Source organism: Daktulosphaira vitifoliae, unplaced genomic scaffold, assembly GCF_025091365.1.
Source record: "Daktulosphaira vitifoliae isolate Bord-2020 unplaced genomic scaffold, ASM2509136v1 Scaffold_1, whole genome shotgun sequence".
NCBI classification, from domain to species: domain Eukaryota; kingdom Metazoa; phylum Arthropoda; class Insecta; order Hemiptera; family Phylloxeridae; genus Daktulosphaira; species Daktulosphaira vitifoliae.
Window position 1 is genome coordinate 21226221 of NW_026099572.1, and position 21595 is coordinate 21247815.

Here is a 21595-nt window from a genome sequence, read left to right on the forward strand (position 1 = left end):
TAAATTTGTCATTTTTAATTTTATTTTCATTTTGATATGAATCTATGAAAATATTCTTAATTTCTAAGTAAAATCGTTGACCTAGATAAAATTAAGATCTTCAAAATTTTCCAGAAATAAAATATTTATTTTTATTTCTAAAGAAAACTTTCGCAAAAAAACAACTTATTGAAAATCTAAAAATGCTACAATATCTTTTAAATGCATGTGCCGAGTAGAATATGTTGAATTTTTGCTGTAAGCATTAACACGCCCAGTTAAGAGTTGCTTAAATTTCTATTTGAATTTTGGTTAAAATTTAAGTGAAACAAAAAGGTACTCCGAGGTAACAAACTGATTTATATTTTTATACCCATTAAACAGCTTTATTACAATTGATTGATATCGAATATAATAAAACTTAAAAGCTGTATAACACTAGGAGGAATAGTAAAAATTCTGGAAACTCCCCGCGTACGTGATAAGATTTAATTTATGTATTAATATTATATTGTAAAGTGTTATTCATCAGTTTTTATAATAAATCAATTTTTGCGCACAATACTTTTTTCCCGTATGATGATATTTGTATGTCGATGCGAAAAAGAAGCGCACAAGAAGAAATGTAAGTTAAATGTCGTGCCGCTCCTTGAAAATCCTTTGCAAAACGATAAAAATGTCATTGTCTACTCGGTTACAAGGGAAATCAATAAAGATAATTTAATACGGACGTTAATTCGGAAAAGAATTCGAGTCGTACGAGTGTGAACACAATGAATTTTCGCCGAATCTTTTCCGACTGTTCTTTGTTCGTTTTCAATTCGTATTTGAGCACCACTACCTTTGGCGGCTTATGGCACACAGTGAAATGCGATGAGGGGGGAACGGCACGCTTAGCCGGGCGGCACCGGCAGGCAGCGAGAGGTCTGCCTCGGTAGCGTCCGCCCACGTCGCTCGCCGGTTGGTCCAATGGCGATCGTGCGCCGGATGCTGCTGTGCCGTCGTACAACAACAAACGGCGTAAGCGACGGCGGGCCTTCGATGCCATCGCTCTCGGAACGGTCGCATCGGCTTCATTAAAACCAACGCGCGCCAGCTCATCGTACGTCGTACGCCTCCGAGTAATGTAACGTGCACGTAAACGTTATCGGATATGCAATAAACGTTCAGTTACCGAGACAGTGTCATTGTCTTATCAGTACAACGTTGAAAGTTCAAAGTTTAATGACGAACCGTTGATGATTCTGGACCGCGGCATGATAAACCTTAGTGCCTCCTGTTTACCGCCGTTTTCATTAGCGTTTATGTAATCGGTCACTCAGCCGACTATTTGGTCTCATCATTACAACGTGTAAATCATTCACAATTCTGTCGTCGCTGTCGTTCAGGCCAGGAATCCGGCCGAACATGCTCAACAACATCAGTTTAATAGGTCCGAATATTATTGGCGGTAAGCATAATAACTATTATTTGTTTAGTTGGAATGCGCAAAAACCTGAGTGATTAGTTTAGTTGTTATGGAGGTGCACATGAACTGCCCAAGCACTCAGACCTATAGGTCAATTGTGCTCGCCTCCTGCCCAATTATATCAATTCGGTTTCTTCACGCGAGTGTTTCCGCCAAAGTGTTGTAGCTATTGTTGAGTACCTAAGAAGTCCTACTAGGGCGCACCTAGACATATTCGAAGATTCCTATCTGTCTAGCGAAATTAAGTATCTCTTTGGGTTTTGAGCCAAGTGATTAGTAAGGAATCGTAAAACTGCCTGACTTCGGAAATATTGTTATCATTCACAATGGTATCAAATTACATTTTAATAATAATTTCCGTGTCCCAAACGCCAATGAAAGATTAGCCACTGTTATTTTTTGAAAAAGATTTCATTTTTTAAATAATTTAATAAATACATAGGTCTCGTATGGTCATATCATAAGATATCTGTTTGCATGTTACATGATCACTTAATATATATATTAATTTGTTATTTTATGTAAGGTATTATGTTAAGGAATCGCCTTGTATATTCACTAGGTAATTATTACGATCCGAGAAATAATTATAATTTTGCTCTGTGCATTTTATTTATAAACAGTCTGTTCCCCTAATTGTAATCTGATCGAAAATAATTAGAAAAAATAACTAACAGACAAACTCTTAAATTTATAAATAGATAAAAAAAAGATTTGGGTTCGTCATTTTGAGCGAAACCAGAATAATTTCTTTTCAGTTTTTGGAACTTAAGCACACTCTAGTTCATAACACTGTTTCCACCTACGTAGATTCTGATTATTTCAATATAATTATAAAATCAATTAAATTTTTGTTTTATAGCGTTTTTCTTTGTTATTAAAATTAATATAATTGACTAATTTTTTTTATATATATACGATTTCTAATATTTAATTCTTTAACATTTTTTTAATTAAATATATATAGTTAAAATTTATAATTATATTGGTATCGTTACTATAGTCCAATTACTAACGAAATTTATAGTGCATTTATTTTGTCACATATGTAAAACCAAAAAAATATAATATTATTAAAATCATAGTTTTAAAAATACATAGTTGTTTTTTTTTGTGTGTCTATTTTTAAGATATTTATTTCTACCCTATTGAATTTACCCAACCATGTTTCAAAGATTTCAAATAATCTCGAATAATAATAAAAACCAGTAGTTCCTATGTAAAATTTTTTATGTTATGCACGATAAAAATAATTTTACTAGGACACCATCACTTCCAAATTGTTTATGGGATTTTTTGTTAATAACTTATTTTTCATGTATCTTTTTCGCAAAATTACGGATATTTATTAGGATAAGTATGTTATTTTATATAGTGTCTATCTTATGATTGATTAACTATTACTAACGCAATATATTTTCCTGTATAGGGATCTGCACTAATGATAAAATCTGTCCCAGTCATATCATGTGTAAACTACTCCGAAAGTTCATTACTTACGAATTCTTTCTCCCAAAATACTTTCATGAGTTTTCTAAAACGCATTTATATGTGACTTTTGCAAAAATATCTTAATTTTAGGATAATTTTAAAAGCAGATCCTAAATCGAATGCATATGTATAATAAGAGCCGTCTCTAAAAAATGCAAATTTACGAGACTCCTAATATTTATTGCAGTAAAAAAATAACATTATTCTTTTGCTCATCAACTTAATCTACAGCGTCCTTTAATGCGTAGATCCTTATGCTTCGCATATGTATCCGCACATCTCATACACACCTAACACGAAGCGATACCCGTACTAAAAAAACCAATGACAATTAATAAGAGTTAACACGTCAATCCTTCACTTAGCAATAAATTAAATGTTCAGCGATTAAAATTACTCGCGGAAATATCTAAAAGAAACAATTAGATTGTTGTATATTTATAGAGACTATTTAATGGCCGTGTGTAAAACTCACGAGTTTTTTTTATCGATAATTAGTTGATAATTTTGAATTTGAAAATGCATAATACAAAGACAAACAATTCAATTCTTTATTCTAAATTTATCTAAAAATTAGTTTTGAAATTGCTTCTACACTGTAAAATCCAAAGATTCCCATACATCAGTATAACACTTTAAATATACACATTATTTTACACACTAGTAATATCATTTTGACAAAAAGTACACGAATTGAACATTTTATCAAATTTTTCCCTTATATTGTATTCGATAAAAATGTCCAATACATGTGTGGGAAAATGTTGACATGTTTTTTAAAGAGTATATAAATAGTTAAAATCGCCACTTGTACATTTCAATATCATTATTGCAAAGGTTATAATTTTTCTATAAAAATAAACAATTTATCAAACTATTGCATAACGTAAATTTATTCTATTTATACTTGAATGAACTTAAAATTTTGATAAAATAAGATTGTACATTTTAAACTAAATATTTTTCTAGAGTTTCCATATCACTTTGAGTTACTATAGTAAACATTTAAGGCCAACTTATAAACAAGTGATCAATGTTGTTTAAAAAATAATAATACATTAATAATATTGATTAAAATTCATTTTTAATACTCAAAGTTATATATTTCACTTGTTAATGGCGAATAAACAATTACAATGGAAATCTATGAAGAAGTTATACTCCGTTAGTGATAAAAATATTAAATATTACAAAGTTTTCTATTCGCGTGGTAATCGATCCGAGTCACAGTAGGCGCATGTCCGTTTCCCATCTTGTCCACAGGTTACACCTCGTCCGTCACGTAAACATTACACCAGCGTTGATTATATTAGGAAACTCGAGCTTTGATAGGACGGCAAGTTAAATTTAATTTGCAACACCAAATTACCTGTGCACAGACCTCGGCGTATACCACACACGATTGTCGGCAGTTTAGTCTGCTGCCAAATACTAATACGGTGCATCGCGGTGTACTCATTTTGTCTTTCTAATTAGTATTTTCTATTCCATAGAATTAATTAAACGCAACCATTTATGTGAATCTAAATCATAACGATTTTTTTATTCAAACACTAATTTAGGACACAAAGACTTCGATAGTCTCAAACACAGATCGCAATTACATCATTTGCAAAGTGGCGGCGGTAGTGGACATGATATTAGCGGCCAAGGATTGGTTGGAGCTGAAGTCACTAACGGACATTTGGGTAACGGGCCTTCGCCGTCTCAGATGTCGTCGGCTGGTGCCGCCGGTCCGTTTCGACTGTCTTGTGGCGGGTTCGATCTGTCGGCTGCGGCCACGGGTCACGGATTGGCGGCTGCCGCGGCCGCAGCAGCAGCAGCAGTAACCAACGGACATGGCAGTGACGACTCGGGTAAACCGAATAAACAAAAGCGTCACCGGACGAGGTTCACGCCGGCGCAGCTCAACGAGTTGGAGAGGTGTTTTAGCAAGACTCACTATCCGGACATATTCATGCGAGAAGAGATAGCTATGCGTATAGGCCTCACGGAGTCAAGGGTGCAGGTATGTTATAATTACTACAACTATTTGATTAACACGTTGCCGTTAAATTATTTTCTATAAAAAACTTGGAACAAAACATTCTAGAGTGCATCATCAATAAATAAATATTTAACGGTTTTCATCTTTCAAATCTTTTTGTATTTTGATGTCACACTCGTGAAATGAATACATCGAGAATGTTAATACACCTATTATTCGTTCTCTATGATAATGTAAAAATAATTAACTTTCGCGAACATTTTAATTAATTATTTCATGCTGAAAATCTCAATTTATTAGCGAGTAAACTATATTGTTAATTGCCGTTGAGACTAACTTGAGGCATTTTTCTTGTTATATTTACTACTTACTATAACTAATTGCATTAGATTACAACATTTTTTACTTGAAAACTCGGAAGTGTTCATTCAATGGCGATAGGGTTATGACTCTATTGAATACTTCCATTTCAGTTATTCTATGCGTTTTAAAGATATTTTCATGGTACAGATTTCTAACATTCTTTTAAACCCGATAATATTAATAATAGTGTAATTATTGAATAAAAATTGCGTTGTATAGCTGATAAATTTTTACACGATTCATTTAAATCATAATGAAAAATCTTCAGCACGCCCATTGCAGTTACCCGAATTTGATACAATACATATAGTGATAACACATATAGATTACTTTGAATAAACTTAACCTGACAGGCTTGAAAAACGAATTAATTATAAAAAATCGTAATGTATATGATTATCTTGTAAATGCGACAATTCAGACGATTAGTAAAATTTTAATAACAGGAAATCATGAGAATCATTCTCAAACGTCATTATTCGCATCATCTTATTTAATAATGTTGGTAGGCATGAGCGTTCCCACACTTTTGTTTGCCACTTGAAAACCTCTGGCGATACGCTGAACATTTTGTCGAGACACCTGTTTATATGATGTAAATATAAATTCACCGTACTAGATTTTGATGTTTGTCACAAAAGCCGATCGGCAGGTCTGAAATGTTAATATGTTGACTTGTTGAGTCATGCTCGTATTAATTAAGTTTTTATGTAATTGTTGTAACTAAACAGTAATAAAGTTTTAACAATGATAAATAGGTTCGTCCAATTTTACTATTGGCGAACAACAGCACGTGCGTCCATTGTTTGGTCTAATCATTTTCGTATAGGCCCGTCGTTTGCACCACCAAATAACACAATTATTTTATCTGTTTTTGAACGTCCGTGTTATTGTTGTTGTACCGCAGTTACACTGTTATTGTAGTTTAGATCGGCAGCAGCACGTTGCATTATTAACTCTGTGTGCGATGCTTTTCTTACTGCCACACCTATTCTGCAACCCCCCGTTTTTCTCTATCCAAAGCCCCCCTTGATGACGCCACCGCTCGTTTTGTATTTTAACGCTCCCTCGTCGTCGTAAACAGTGATCAACGCAAATCCTCGACTGTTCATCAAACTCGGATTGTCTTCTACCCTCCCTTACTCCTACGAACGTGGTTAATATTTTATCGCTTCCCCTTCAGGCATATACGATTTTATTCCTTTGAAAGAACCGAGAAATGCTTTTTAATCGGATAAAAAAGTAAACAGCTAAAGTTATACCGATTTGTTGCCGTTTTTACAACTTTTATTTTGTTTTACAATTCTTAAACTACGACTTTAGTACAATAAATTTTTTTTTTAATTTCGTTGTATTCAACACTAGTTTTTATCGTATCTAGTAGCGGTCGAACTTTGCCATGCCACGGGACGAAATATTTTTATTATAAAAATCTTAATGGGAGCTGTACGTCATTATCCTAGAGCTTTTTTAATTCTATTTATTATACCAGCATATTATTTAGGACTATTAGATATACTTAGACGGCTTTCTTTTTTTTAAGCCTATTCCAAATCGTTAATTTATTTTAGCATATTAACCAATACTTGAAATAAAAACTTGAGCTCAGTAACTTTAAAATTGAACTACCATATAATTAATTTCCAAAATATAACATATGGAAGTTGTATAAAAAAGTCAAAAGGGGTATACCAATGAAGTTACCCATTGGTAAAAATATCATATAATACTTATATGATTTTAAGGGATTCATTTCTCTAATTATCTGCTATTTGTCCGCCACTGGATGTACACAAAAATGTTATGGGTTAATAAAGTACTAAGAATTTTTAACGCTTGAAATAAGTACGATAGTTAGTGATATTTTATGTGTAAAAAGTAAAATAATGCATCTTTTCTATTTAAAAATTAGGACTTAGTAAATTAATCAGTAGTTTTAAATTACTCAATAAAGAAAGATTTGGTTGTTCTATATGAAGATTGATTTTTGTAAGTCATCCATACATCTGTCCACTACAGATTTTTTTAGTAGGGTTTGTGAACCTTTATTCCTTCGGGATTTTACGTATTCATTTTAACTCTGATGTCCTCTAATGGATCCATGTTAGTGACAAACCTTCACCCTATTTTACAGTACCATCATGATCTCATTTGACATAAACAGCTCGATTGACTGATGATTTCTTTTAGATGTCATTGAACATTAAAGTATACAAAGTCATTATCAAATTTAGTGAAAATTTCATATCTCATATATTTATTCAATACTTAAACTATTAGCGTACATATCAATAACTAATACCATTGTCGAAGAATTTGCGTTTATTTAAATTTTCCATTGATCTTAAACATAAGAAAAATGACCGAACCTAATTTATCCTAATTTTTTATGGTTTGTTTGGATTAAGTAACTCGTTTTGACAGTAATGAGTCCATGTAGGTTCTTACAGAAAAAGTGATTTAGAATGTCAAAGTAGATTTCGTTACACTCGTAATTAACTCCACGGTAAAAACCGGACAATTTTTAATTTAATTGAGCGTGATTTGTAATCCATTTTAGGCGTCACTTTGACAACTTAAACACTTACACGTACAGTAAATCATGTGGTATCGAATGTCGTGTTTTAAATTCTATTTGATTATTTTAGTAGCTTTATTTTTTATGGTAATATTCGTTAGTTCTTTTATTAAATTTGTCAATTTCCTTTTTAAAAGTTTGTTTCGGGCTTTGTGGTAAAGTTTCACTTAACAGTTTACCGTAAAAACAAATTTAGAATTTCCTCCGTGGCAACTTTACCGTACGACAGGCACGTTTCTTTGAAGACGAAAACTACGACACTTCAGCAATGACATGTCGCACTGCTAATGTATTATGACTTAATGTGGCACTACACGAGCGCATCGCATACGTGCGCCATAATAATAGTAATATGCGAAAATAAATAAAACCTACATTGTCATATTATACAACGTGATATTGCATTGGATGCGTGTACGGGTTGGGTGGAGAGTATACACACATTACACCCGCGGGACCAGCTGGCAACTGTAGTGGTGATGGTGGTTTTGCCGGCTACAGGGACATGTGGTATGATGCTGGTACAATGCATTAGGAGTGCCGGGAACAGGGTTTAATGGCGTATTTATAATTTAGCATCAGGTCGAGGTGCGGGGTGCTCCGCCGTTGCCGACCACAATGGATAACTAGTGTTGAGCTACTCTCCAGGGACGTTATAACTCAGCTACCACGCTTTCTTCACTCCGAGTGATGCCGCATCATCGCGCGTACACTGTTCTTTCGTTTTTCTTCTGCGCCCGCCAGGACAAGTATTTGCTTTTAAAAAGTAAAACTTTTTACCACCACCCCTCTGTATTCTTATGAAAATCATCCTCTTCTCTATCTACCCGTTGTTATTTTTTTTATGCGAAATTCTCGCCAATACCATCTTTATAGCTATACATTTAATTTATATATTTACATTTAATTGAAACTGCAAATACTCTGGAGATTTTGATATTCATAACATCGTTGTACGCCTCTTAAATGATTGACACATTATTATGACACACACACAAAAACACGAGAGAAAATAAAATCATTGAAATGTTTTTAAAACGTATTTTAGTTGAGTGTCAAAAATGCATAAATTTTACTCCACATAAAGGTAAATCATTTAATGGTATGATTTTCATATTTATAAACTAAATTTAGTTTCTAGTTTTTTTTTTATTTATGCTACTAACCATGTTTGCTGTTGGTGAAGAGTTAAGTGCTCCTAAGAAAAATCTACCCTTCACAAAACCTTAGTAAAACTACATGTATTATAATATAAAAATGTTTTTAGAATGGAAAAATATTAATTTTAGTCCCCTAAATTTTTTATTACAAACTTCCAGTCTGTATTACTAATTACAACTTGTTCATCGATTAACAATCAGTTAACAATATTTTATCACAATAGTTGCCAGTCACTGGTAAATTTCTCAATTTTAGGGCGACTATGTTTAAAAAAATAGGAGTTTATATTTGTAAAAACTATTTCTTTGCCCGTCAAAACAAAAAGGCATATAGAGTGTACAGTAAGTAAGGTAACGAGTTTATATTGTTTTATTTTTTGTAAAAACTGATCAGTTTCTTTACCTTTGGACACTCTATATATATACTTTCATTTTAAGAAATACTTAATCAAAGTTATTTTAAATAAAAAATGCACATAGACACATACTACTCTCTTAACTTTACCGTTTATCAAAAACAAATAAGTTTTTATTTATAAATAATATTTTTATCAAACATTACTCAAATCACATTTTAATGGAAAAATTGTATAACATGTTATACAATTTTTTAATGTTATAAAGTTTTCCGTGATTCTCCCACAGGAGGAGATTCGCAGAAAACAGAAATAATGCGTTCTCTTAAATTCTAGTTGAAAAAAACAAAACACTATACGGGAAAACAGGACTATCCTTTAAAAAGTGTGACGTATGGTCACCCTATCCTATATGTTTATGTTTTAACTCTAAAACTTGTTTCGTTCTTATTATAAAAAAATTGAGTTCTCAATTATTGTTATAATATTATTTAATATTTTCCAAACGAATATTCCGAGTTTTATTTAAAAATTTAACTAGAAATAAATAAAAGTCTGACCAGACTTTTTTCTTGTAAATCAGTTTGAAAATCAAATGGAATGATCAAACAAATGCGATTATTATTTATTTTTTTTTTTTGAGAATAATACATAAAAAAAATTCCTAAAGAAATGTTCAATTTTATGTTCGGTTCGATTGAAATATTTAAAGTTTGATTTATGGTCGATCTCATTATTTATTCAACTAAAACTAAACATTTCCATAAGTTAAAATATTTTTTAATATTAATTACTTTTAAAGAGTTTTCAACTTGAATGTCAACAAAATTACANTATCTTTTTTCAGAAAAAATATTTTTTAATATTAATTACTTTTAAAGAGTTTTCAACTTGAATGTCAACAAAATTACAATTACTACAAAAGTTATGAGTGTATAAAATTACTTGCCAACTATCAAATTCACACTCAACCTAGTAGAAACTAGAAGTTTTTATGACATCATTATATTTCATACAAATTTAATCCAGAAAGAAATCATAAAATTTTATCAGTTATTATTAAAAATTTCGAATTTTTTCTACGAGTTGGAGTGCATACATAATATTTATTTGTGAATTGATTTTAACTACACTTATAATTTTGATGAATGCCGTTTAATTAATAATTGTCAATAATTTCAAGTGTAAATTGGATATAAAATTAAGAGCCGTTATTAGCTAATACGATATTGTGCTTTTATTGCTTGTCGATTTCTTTAACTATTCTTTTATACTTCTTCGACAATAAACGATCCAAGTCAAAGTCATAAAAGTTACAGTTATTTGACTACGATCACTAGGTACAGTTAGTTTTCCGTAATGGTATCGGTTGCTGGTGGAAAACAATGTGAAATGAGTTTTTCTTTTTTTTTTATTTCGTCTGCGTGTGCCAAACCGGATGAGAGATCATTTATTAACCTGAGCTTCCATTAGAGTCTATCTGTCACCCCCACGGGATACAGGGGGTATTCTACACGCAGTTAATGCGCAAACCTTGTCCGGGAGCCTCACGCTATATTGATTCGGTAGGGTCTATACGTGGGGCGGATTTAGCGCATTCGCCAAGCTCGACGTGCTCTATGGGACTTGCGCAAGGCCCGGAAGTATAGAAACAAATGGAAAACGCTTAACGTTGCGCGCGCCAGAGGCGTTTAATTTATTCCCGACGAAACGGAAAAGACACGCTACTTATTTATTTTTTATTTCAATCATTCTCGTGTCTGTAAAATGTATTGCGATCATATTGAAATCCAGTAGATTACCCACGAAAACAGTGGACGTATAACTTTGGATCTCGCTTTCCCAATCCCTTTAAGACCACGGCTTATTGTTCGATGACAAAGTTCAGCAAACTTAATGTTATTCTTAGCTGGTAACAGAATGTCCAAAAGATTAAGAAGATGCGATTAACGAGATTAAAACAAACAATTGCCTACTCTTAACCTTAGTGGCTGTAAATAATTACGTGCAGATTTTCTGAACAATATCAAAATAATGACTTACAGACTAAATGTTTTAAGATGATTAATTGTTTTTATAAATAACAAATTTTTTTAATAATATAATTTAAATGTTGAGAACTCTGCCTAGGTATAAACTGTTTTGTTTAGAGATCATTTATGTTACAGTTTTTAAATTTTACAAACATTTTAATAAGTAAACCACTTTACTTTGTTTTTCACTCTCGAATCGAAATGTTCAAAAAGGTTATAACTGTACAAAATGAAAATATTTAAGAATCACTAGAACCTATTTAATTTTTTAAAAATAAATTTTCCATGATATATAAGTGTTAATGTACTTATTTATACTACATTCAATGAAAAGGCTACAAAATTGAGATTAATTAACTAATTATTATGATGGTAAAGCGAGTTGTAATTTCCTTGCTATTTTTTTTATAGTAGAAAATATTTTACGGAAATTAAACGATATGCAATAACCTTATGAATCGGAAGGCTATTTGTTTACAAAAGGTCAAAATGTTTTAAATTTTTAACTCGATATCATAATTTTCTATTGCTTTTACATTTAGTGTATTTAGTTGTAAATAGTAAGCATAAACATTGCGAATGTGTTACTAATGTAATGTACTTGCTTATAACGTTGTAAATCAGTACATATTGCATCGTATATTATCAACATAACAACTGTAATAATGTAACCCCATTACATTATATATAGAGTCCGGTGGCCGATATCCCTTCACTTATACTACCACTGCGCGTGCAGTGTTTTCATTTCAGGACAATCGGTTGATTTATGACTTGTAATATTATGTGCTTCCACTAAAGCAACGTTAATTAGACGGATGATCCGAGGTCATTGGATGAGGGCTCGAACCCTAACCGCTGGTACACATCGATATTGAACCCTTTGGGGTGTTTGCCGTTAAACCACACGTCTTTCAAATAAGATTTTAAAATTAAAAAATCAAAACCCAATTAATTTGGTCAGCTGCATTTTTAAACTCTGCGTGAGTCATCGTGGTAGTTATTAACACCTGAGAGATGGTTTGTATCGAACGCGGAACGTTTCGTTCAGTGATGATTTTATTTTGAAACATTGCGTGTGAGGGTGTTAAATGTTGCTTATTTCACGGGTCATTGCCGTCCGTTTGATATATCTATGTAGCCCCCCCGGGGGCTATTCTTTGCGCAACACAACAGGAAACGAACAGAGAATATTATTATATACGTACAAGAAAAGCCGGACCCTCGTGTACGTGTAAATCCTGAAATAATTCTAGTACATTATGTGGCCAGTAAGCTTTGCGTCGTTGTCGAAATGGAAGAATGGGTTCAATTTTGACCTTTTTTCCTTTTTCAGTTCCGTACGCTAGCCTTATACCAGTGAAAACCCGCTATAAATCTATTGGTCTGCAAATCCCGACCACCACATACTCACAGTGTATTTATAACATACCATTGTATGCGTATCGGACCACAAGAAAACAAAGCGACTAAGCCATTACTTTTTTGGGCTACCGTGGAAATATCCCTGAGAAATACCGCCGACTACTGTCTCCTGCGTTACTACCCGTTCACATTTTTACGACTATGACTCGAAGATTTCCCAAACACATGACCTAAGATTTTGAGCTTTATGTTACAACGCGTCATTTTCTACAGCATTATTTGCTAAACGACATAAGAAATTTTCATTCTAAATTGTCTTTATACTGTTTTGTAGTTAATAATATTTTTTCAAACACAATAAACAATTATATTAGGTTAAGGAGAGGTGGTAATTTAACGAACGAGAAGAGATGGAAAATTCACTATTTCTTAAAATCAATCATACATAGCTATTGTTAAAACAAAAGTCTCTTTTATTACACATTTTTTCTCACTAGTGTGGTACGCGTACACATACGCGCACATTAATTTTAATCGTGGTAAAAAATTAATATTAAGCGTATCTCGGTGTAATTTTTAAACGTTACAATTTTAGGCATCAAGCATATTTTATGGTAAATTTTTCAACTTTCTCCCTTGAATATTCTATGGGTACCATTCTCTTCAAGGAACCCTTTATTTTATCTCTCTTTTGGTTACTCAAAAATTACTCGTAGTTCTACAGATTTAGTAAAATTAAAACACTTAAAAACTTATATTTAGTTTGAACCGAAACTTGTTATTGTAATAGTTATAATAATAAATTTATTTACGTAGATGATAAATTGTTTTTTAATATACTTTTTATTATTCTTTCCACACTAGTTGTACCTATTCCAATTATAAAGTAAAATGCTTTTTTACAAATACATTTTTCTAATGAATCAATATGAACATTGTAAAAACAAGAATTTGTTTTAGATTTAATTTAATTCACGGTCTACGCCTAGTCAGTTAATTTTAGTAATTTTATTAAATTTGCTAAAAACATGTCCTATTTTTCTGTATTGCCAATTTTATTAAATGAGTCATAGTTAAGTCAATTTATCATAGTTTTTCTCTATTTTTGACTTTTATAAAACATTGTATTTTTTTCATTTACAGTAAATACCTGACACATTAAGCAAAACGTGTTGACCGCGTAATTCAAGTATATTATTGCGTCTCTATTTATGTGGATGACACACTTTTTCTTACCTTGAAAACTCATCTACATTTCAATCTTCGTCGTTATTTATATATATTGTATTACGAGTCAATATCAAATGATAATACATTGTTAGTTGATGTTGATTCCTTGTTACAAACATTTTCAAAGTCCGAAATGTCTTCAATTTCTGAAACTACTGGATCAGTGATCCAGTATTTTCATAATAATTGAACCACTCCACTTAAATGACTCATGACTAAAATGACTGTTTACTAGATTAATTTAGACTAAAATACCCTATAATTAATAGCTAAAATTTAATAGTTATTATAAAAGAATATTGCATTTTACAGTGAATATTTTACATAGAAAATGTTTACAATGTTATCATTATTTGGTGCAACAAAATATCAAGATACCCGTACATGTCTTGTTGTCGCACCAAATGAAAAACTAGACATATCCAATTACATTGTAATGAACGGATACGTTCATTGTATAAATTCATTCATTTGGTTAGTTCACCAATCAAAGTGAAATATTTTTCTTAATAACATTTGTTGAAAAAACGGATTTTACTAAAATATGAAAATGTTATCCGGCCTCTTATATTTGGTTAGTTACATATAAGAATGGGTGAAAATGTTTCGTTTTTTGTATTTCCTGAAGGCTAGCCAAAAGTAATTATGTGTCATATCTCATATATAATATTAATTTCTTCAAACCGTTTGATCATATACATTTTTGACTAAATGAAATATTGTTACAAATCAATAACTAGTACGTGATAATTATTTTAAATTAAAAACAGATATGTTTTAGTGCTATAAACAAACATGGTCAACTATCTATAGTTTTGAAATTTAAAACGTCTGTTAAAAAATAAAGAAAATTCAATTTTCTAACAGTAAATTCAGAAAAAAGTGGACTTTACTATTAGATATTTTATTAAGTTTCGATTTTTTAGTGTTTAAATAAGTAATTATATCAAAAGGACTATATCACCAGACTTTTGATAATGTTCAAATTTTTTTTAATACAGCTAATTAAATTATAATTTCCGATAAAATAAATAAAATTTTAAAATGTCACTGTCTACGTGTTAATTGTTCACGGACCTTGATTAACTAATAAGAATATCTTAAAAATGTTCTTATGCAATATAATTCACGATGTTGCATATTAACAGCGGAGAGGAGAGCACAGATACAAAATGAGGAAAAAACCAATACTTCCAGATTCCATTTGTCATCCTGTTGGCCTCGCGGTGGCTCATAATTATGTACAAGGGGAACAGATATTTTTACGACCCGTGAAAAGACTTGGCGGCGCTCGCAGTGATTGAAGTCTGCGCTGATGGTGTGAACGCGGGCCGGAGACGATTGCGGCGGTGGAGGGTGAAGTTTATTGGTTTATGAATTTTGTATTATGTTCCCTTGCTTTGCACACACGAATCCAACAAGTCGCTTGGATGTATGGTAGCGATGAGAAGAGAGTGGAGGGCGGAGAAGAGTGTGTTTATAAGGTTTACGGTCGTCGCCGACAAACAAACGAACAAACGGTATGATTTCACCATTAGCGGATTAATGGGCATGAATACACACACCGTGGTCGGGTGCAGCGATTTATTACATATCACGCCAACTTCTCCTACCCCCGACGTCAACACCCTACAGGAGAGGGCGAGTAAATTGAACGCTAAATTACCTAAGCGCCCCAGGAGGGGCGAACAACCTTCGTCGCGTTTGTGGCAACCGTGTAAATATGTCGTCGGGGCTTTTGGGGATTTTATAAAAATTACTGCCGTAGACGTTCACATAAAGTCGGCTAATACGATTTTTCGACAGCATCAAGCTCGAATAAAAATATAGTTGTTTTTCAAGCCTACACAAGATAAAACGCTATACGCTTTAAAATAATGATTTTTCTACTTCAACGTTTACAAGATATTTTAAATTTTACCTAGACCAAAATATAAAATAAACACATTTTATTAATAATTTCCTCAAAAATGCTAAATTTTTTATCGTTACAATAAAAAGCCTTATTAACTGCTTCATTGTTATCAAAATATTTTTGATTCTGTTTTCATTTCAAAATTATAACTATTTTAATAAGTGCATTATTTAGAATACACGCGCTAATCCTCATTGCTTGCAAAGATAATGAGCTGTTAAGAAATAATAATTTTAATTTAACACATATGCCCATTTCATCGTTAGATTATGACAATTTGTATGTTAAACGTATTTCGATGTTACACACATGTACCGCTCAACCGAAGAAGGGTGAAAAAAAAATGAACTTCCCTATCGTCGGAAGACATGAATAAATTGGTTTTCATTCAGTAATCCCCAGGTCAGTGGAATTATGGGATTATTAGGTACCACCCCACTGTTTTTATTACTTTTCGTGATCCCACAAACGAATATGAGGGTGCATTTATATGTTTAATATTTTTTATTGTTATTGTTATAGTAAGAAATCATGACTTTTTAGAACACAAATATTGTAACACTGATATCGAAATTCAGTCTTAAAAATATTACGCAACAAATATTTATTTGACTTCCGAAGAAAACGATATTTTTCTTAACAAACATATTCAAATGGAACTTAGCCACAAAATATCTTAAAACTGTTTCAGGTCTGGTTCCAAAATAGACGAGCAAAATGGAAAAAGCGAAAGAAATCTACAAATGTTTTTAGAACGCCCGGGGCGTTGTTGCCCTCGCATGGATTACCTCCCTTTGGTACCATGGGTGATGGCCTATGTCCAACCTCTATGTTTAGCTCTACTGACACAAGGTGGGGGGTAACAGGCATGACAACAGGTATGTAAAAAACGATAATGCGAACTTAACATTTAAGTTAAAGCATGATTTAAATCAAAATTACCCGACATTATTTTTTTCTCAAACATGATACATGATTCGGCTTTTCAATGCATAATACTTAGGTAGTAATGTCAATTTAAATATTATTACAAAGTATAAAACTATTAAAAATGCTTTAACCCATATAATTATTAATAATTATTAATTATTAAATAATTATTAATAATAATATAGTTTTTTATTGTAAAATTATATAATAAAATGATCCATTTTATTAGGGCTCAGTCAGTTAACAAGCGGTGCGGTTACCATGAGTGGATATAGCCATCAAAACTCATCGCTCAGTTCAACGCCAATCACTACGATGGCCACAAACACTCACAATATGTATCAAGCTCATTATGGTCTTAATTCATTAGGTAACCAAAATATTAAAAAAATATATATGTATTCATTAAAAAAAGTGTTGTATTGGTATATATCAATTATCAAATTGTAACTTTTTACATCAAATCCAACCTTTGTTTGGTTTTAAGTGTTAAATGTTAAGTATTTTACTCTTGTTGAAAACATTAAAAATTCATTTGTCAATTGAGTCATCATTTTGCAACTGATCGACTCAATTGATGATACAAACTATATAATTTCCTACAGTAAATATTTTCAACAAAATTTCTAAGTAACTTAAAAATGACAACACTTAAATTGACCGTCTTTACTCAAAACCCAAAAGTTAGATTTGTGTAAATAACAGCTTCAAAATTACATATGATGAAATAACACAAGAATTTCTTCGATTTGTAAGACTCTAAAGATAGTGTTATTAAGCTATTATTTAGTCAAATATACTACGCAAGGTGGGCTGAGTATATAATAAAACACGTTTTCATCATCATTTTACACATATTCTTGCACTTGACCACCGCTGACTATGTGAAGTATTGACAAGAATATTTTAACACTTCTATGTTAAACAATAAAAAATTATAATAAATAACGCAACATTCTCTTTTCAACTCAAATTATGCGTGGGGGTTTTTATTTGCTTAAAAAGCCCAACAAGTAATGGATATTTAGACTGATTGTCCAGAGAATATTCACTATCAGAACTGTGTTAAGAAAGTTATATTACAAGAAATAAATTTTGTCGATTTTGTCTATTCCTTGTGCTGGACTATGTTTATGAGATTTTATACTAAAAAAGCTAAAAGCTCCCTTAAAGTAATATTTTTTATTTATATAAAATCATTGAATCCTATTAATTTTTTGTTATTCTTTAATATTTAATTTAAATTAAAATTCAACTATTAAGTTTAAAATTTAAATAGAAGAAAATAAACTGGAAACCAACTTCAAATGATAAATTTATTTCTTTGTTTTCATTCCATCCTAAAAGTACCATAAATTAAAAGAATGTTTATTCGGTGAAAAAATTAAGAAAACATAATATAAGCTCAAGGATAGTAAAGCGTATGATAAAAAATATTAGAAAACTGTTCTCCTCGAGTAAAAGGTTTCTGCTTGATAACCAATATAAGAATATTTCATGGTAAGATTCTGAATATTGTTTTAAAAATCTTATTCAAACGAAATAAAGTCATAAATGAGTTTTAAAAGTGTTGATCAAACAGTTTACTAAGTGAATATAACCCCTCTAAAATTTTCTAATTAAAACTTTTTATCACATTTAATTAACCATCAACTTCTTCTTCTTCTTCGATAGTTTGATTTCGAACGTAATGATCGTTTAAGAAGTATATAATTACTAATATTTCTCTGACTTTCCCGGTTTTCTATGTGTTCTCAACTGAAATCATCGATTTGGTCAATAAAAGAATAAGAAAACGTCCTCTATTCCTTTTGCCTTGTACTTTTTTTTGTATAATTATTTTTGCTAAGCATAAAAAACCATTTAATTAACTACAAAAAAGTAAAATGTTAAATCAAAACATGGACTTATTTAAAAAGGTATCTAGATTTTTAAAATTCAAAATAAACTAGATCTCACAACTCTTATAACTTTCGATCCAATCAATTTGTGGAATTTTTTTTTTTTTTAATAATTATTACCTTCTTAGACTATGTTTAGAGTATATGTTTTTTATTATTTATCAATAATAAAAAGAAAAAAATTTATTATTTAAACTAGACATTTTTTAGTGCTTTTATTACAGATAAAATTAATGAATCAATAAAAATTTTAAGACGAGTGCTTATAGATTTACAAGCATTTTAGTACATAGAGTAGGTTTGTACCTCAGCTGCGGTATGCGTTATAAAAATAGTCAAGTACAAGTTGAACCCGCCCTAACTACATACCAACTATATATATATTAAAATGCTTGTAATTCAATAAATACTTGCTATAAAATTGTCCCATCAAATTTTTTGTAAGAAAAAGGATAAAAAATAGCTATTTTTGAAATTATAATAACAAATTTTTATTATTTTTTAATTGTGTTAAATATTAAAAAGATATGCTTTAAACATAGTTTATGAAGGTACAGTAATTATATAAAAAAAAAAAATTTCAACAAAATAATTATTGGATCAAAAATCATACTGTGTTAGTCAGATCTAGTTTAACTGTATCCTCATAAATGAGTTTTAGTCTCATTAGTAAAATAATTATAAGATTCTATTTATAGGTGATTCGGAAAAGTGGCGATTTTCTAAAGAACAGTTTAAACCTTTTACGACAGATTCTCAATTCTTTTAAATACCGAACAAGTAAGTCAAAAAATAATCTTTTGATAGTTTTTATACTTAAAGCCTATTGTACTTCTACTTATTAAAAATATATTCATTTTTCTATTGATAAAGCGTCTATTTTTATATTGTTACTAAAATGTATAATAATTAATACTTTTTCTCTCGAAAATAAATTGCAGAAATGTACCGTTTATCTTCTGAATCCTTCAAGTCTTTACTTAATATTACCCAACATTTGTGTAATTTTATTTACTTGTAAATTATTTTTAGATTCATTCTCAAAACTTTATTAGGTTGATTCACCGTCCATGGATGAAAGGAATGACTAACGTGCTTATTCTCAAATTCAAGAATCTTTGATTGTTGACAATTTCTTAACTTTTACTGTTAATTTTAATTAATTTTTTTAATTTGTATAGAACAAAACCATAATGTTGTATTATTTTTACTTGGGTTATTTAAAGGGTCTAGTCTGGGAAAATAATTATTAATTGTATAGTAATCGAATACTATTTTAAAAATATTATAGGCATTATACTAGAAATAACTCAAATTTTGAAGTTCATTTTAAATAATAGCTTTCAACAGAATTGTACTTTAAGGTGTGTTTATCCACTATAAACTATGTTTAATTCCAGTTATAAAAATCAATTTAGAATAAACTAATGGGTTTAAAATACAAAACAATTCATAATCTAAGTACTTCAATATTGTGTATTATTGATCATAATATCTGAAGTTTAATTCATATTTATGAGGAAATTCTTCAACAAAATTTAAAAATAAACTTATTGAATGCTAACATGATAGATATTAAATAAAATCAGAGTAATTGGATGAAAATTGTATAAAATACAGCGGAATTAACAAAGTACACTTCGTTAGTTCTAGTACACTAAAATATACCATAGGCGCAATTTTCAAAAATATTGTTGGAAAGACTATTATATATTATTTTTCCTTTCCTATTTTTTTTATAAAATTATATATAATTTTTTTTAATTTTTAAATTTTCAAGCTCTGTAAATTTGAGTCTATGAATGCCACAAAAAAATTAAGTTTTATTAATATTTAAGACATTTTTTTTCAGTTAAATTACTACATAATTATTTTATGTGATAAAATGAGTAATGTATATAAATTGTACATAATTTTGTGCTACATTAAATGTAATATACTTTAATATATGTTTATATTATCATCATTTAGTTTTATTAATTTGTATTGTATATGTTTAGTAAATAAGTAAATATTCATTAAAAATTTAGTTTTTATTTAAATCCAATTTAAGTTTGAGGCAATGACAATAGAGTTCTCATGTCAGATTTTTTTTGAAAAGAAAAAACCGTTTTATTAAAGGTGTAATTGTATGGATATTGCCTTATAGTTTTCTCTGTTATTCTTCTTTAATACAGAAATTTGATTTAATTGTTCATCAAGGTGACAAAAAAAAACGAAAAATTGATTTTTCTAGTATTAGGACCTTAACCATGTCAACGCTTCATTAGTTGTTCATAGTTTGAATAAAAAATTTGTACTTAAGCAATTGTATTAAAATTATTCGATTTAACAAATTTCCTTATAATTTGTTTTAATTAACACAAAACTTTTATTCAAAATGTTACCTATATCACCATAAATCATTTTACACTAGCTTCAAAGTACTTCATAATTTATTTATAAATTAAATATAAATTCAAGTAAAAAATTTGATCATCATAAAACTTTGTCAACAGAGGCTTGAATTTTGGGTTTTTGAAAGAAAAATATAAATAGGGTAAAATGGGATAATTTCAAATGCACGTTTTTAATAAATGCAATTTTTATTTTGAACAGACATATAATAATATAGCAACACATATAATATAGGACATATAGGACCAGAACCTCTGAATCTAAAATAAAATCTTCTAAATATTCTAAAAGAAAATATTAATTTACATTTACCCAACTGCAACCTACACAAAAAGTTTTAAAAAATTTTATTTTAAAATTTTTTATTTTTCTATTATAATAAAAAATTATGCATACTTTAATACTTAAAACAGCATATAAATAAAGCTATGTAAAGTATAAA

The 21595-nt window shown here is 30.2% G+C and overlaps 1 protein-coding gene across 2 annotated transcripts; it reads left to right on the forward strand.

The window, feature by feature from the left end:
* Nucleotides 1-1007: 1007 nt before the first annotated feature.
* Nucleotides 1008-20659, forward strand: LOC126893532 (homeobox protein orthopedia). Of its 2 annotated transcripts, none has more exons than XM_050663843.1 (6): nt 1008-1429; nt 4501-4946; nt 16617-16803; nt 17085-17225; nt 19455-19536; nt 19812-20659. In XM_050663843.1, the coding sequence occupies exons 1-5, from the start codon at nt 1387-1389 to the stop codon at nt 19523-19525; spliced, it is 888 nt and encodes a 295-aa protein (XP_050519800.1). In that variant the 5' UTR covers nt 1008-1386; the 3' UTR covers nt 19526-19536; nt 19812-20659. The 2 variants fall into 2 exon arrangements, with proteins under 2 accessions (XP_050519800.1, XP_050519799.1); XM_050663842.1 differs by having other exon boundaries at nt 19789-20657.
* Nucleotides 20660-21595: the final 936 nt, after the last annotated feature.

Excerpts from the sequence above, each read along its gene's own strand:
- LOC126893532 (XM_050663843.1), top strand. The coding sequence starts at position 1,387 with ATGCTCAACAACATCAGTTTAATAGGTCCGAATATTATTGGCG. Across the intron at positions 4,947-16,616 it reads TCACGGAGTCAAGGGTGCAG|GTCTGGTTCCAAAATAGACG; the intron begins GTATGTTATAAT and ends AAACTGTTTCAG. Across the intron at positions 16,804-17,084 it reads GGTAACAGGCATGACAACAG|GGCTCAGTCAGTTAACAAGC; the intron begins GTATGTAAAAAA and ends CCATTTTATTAG.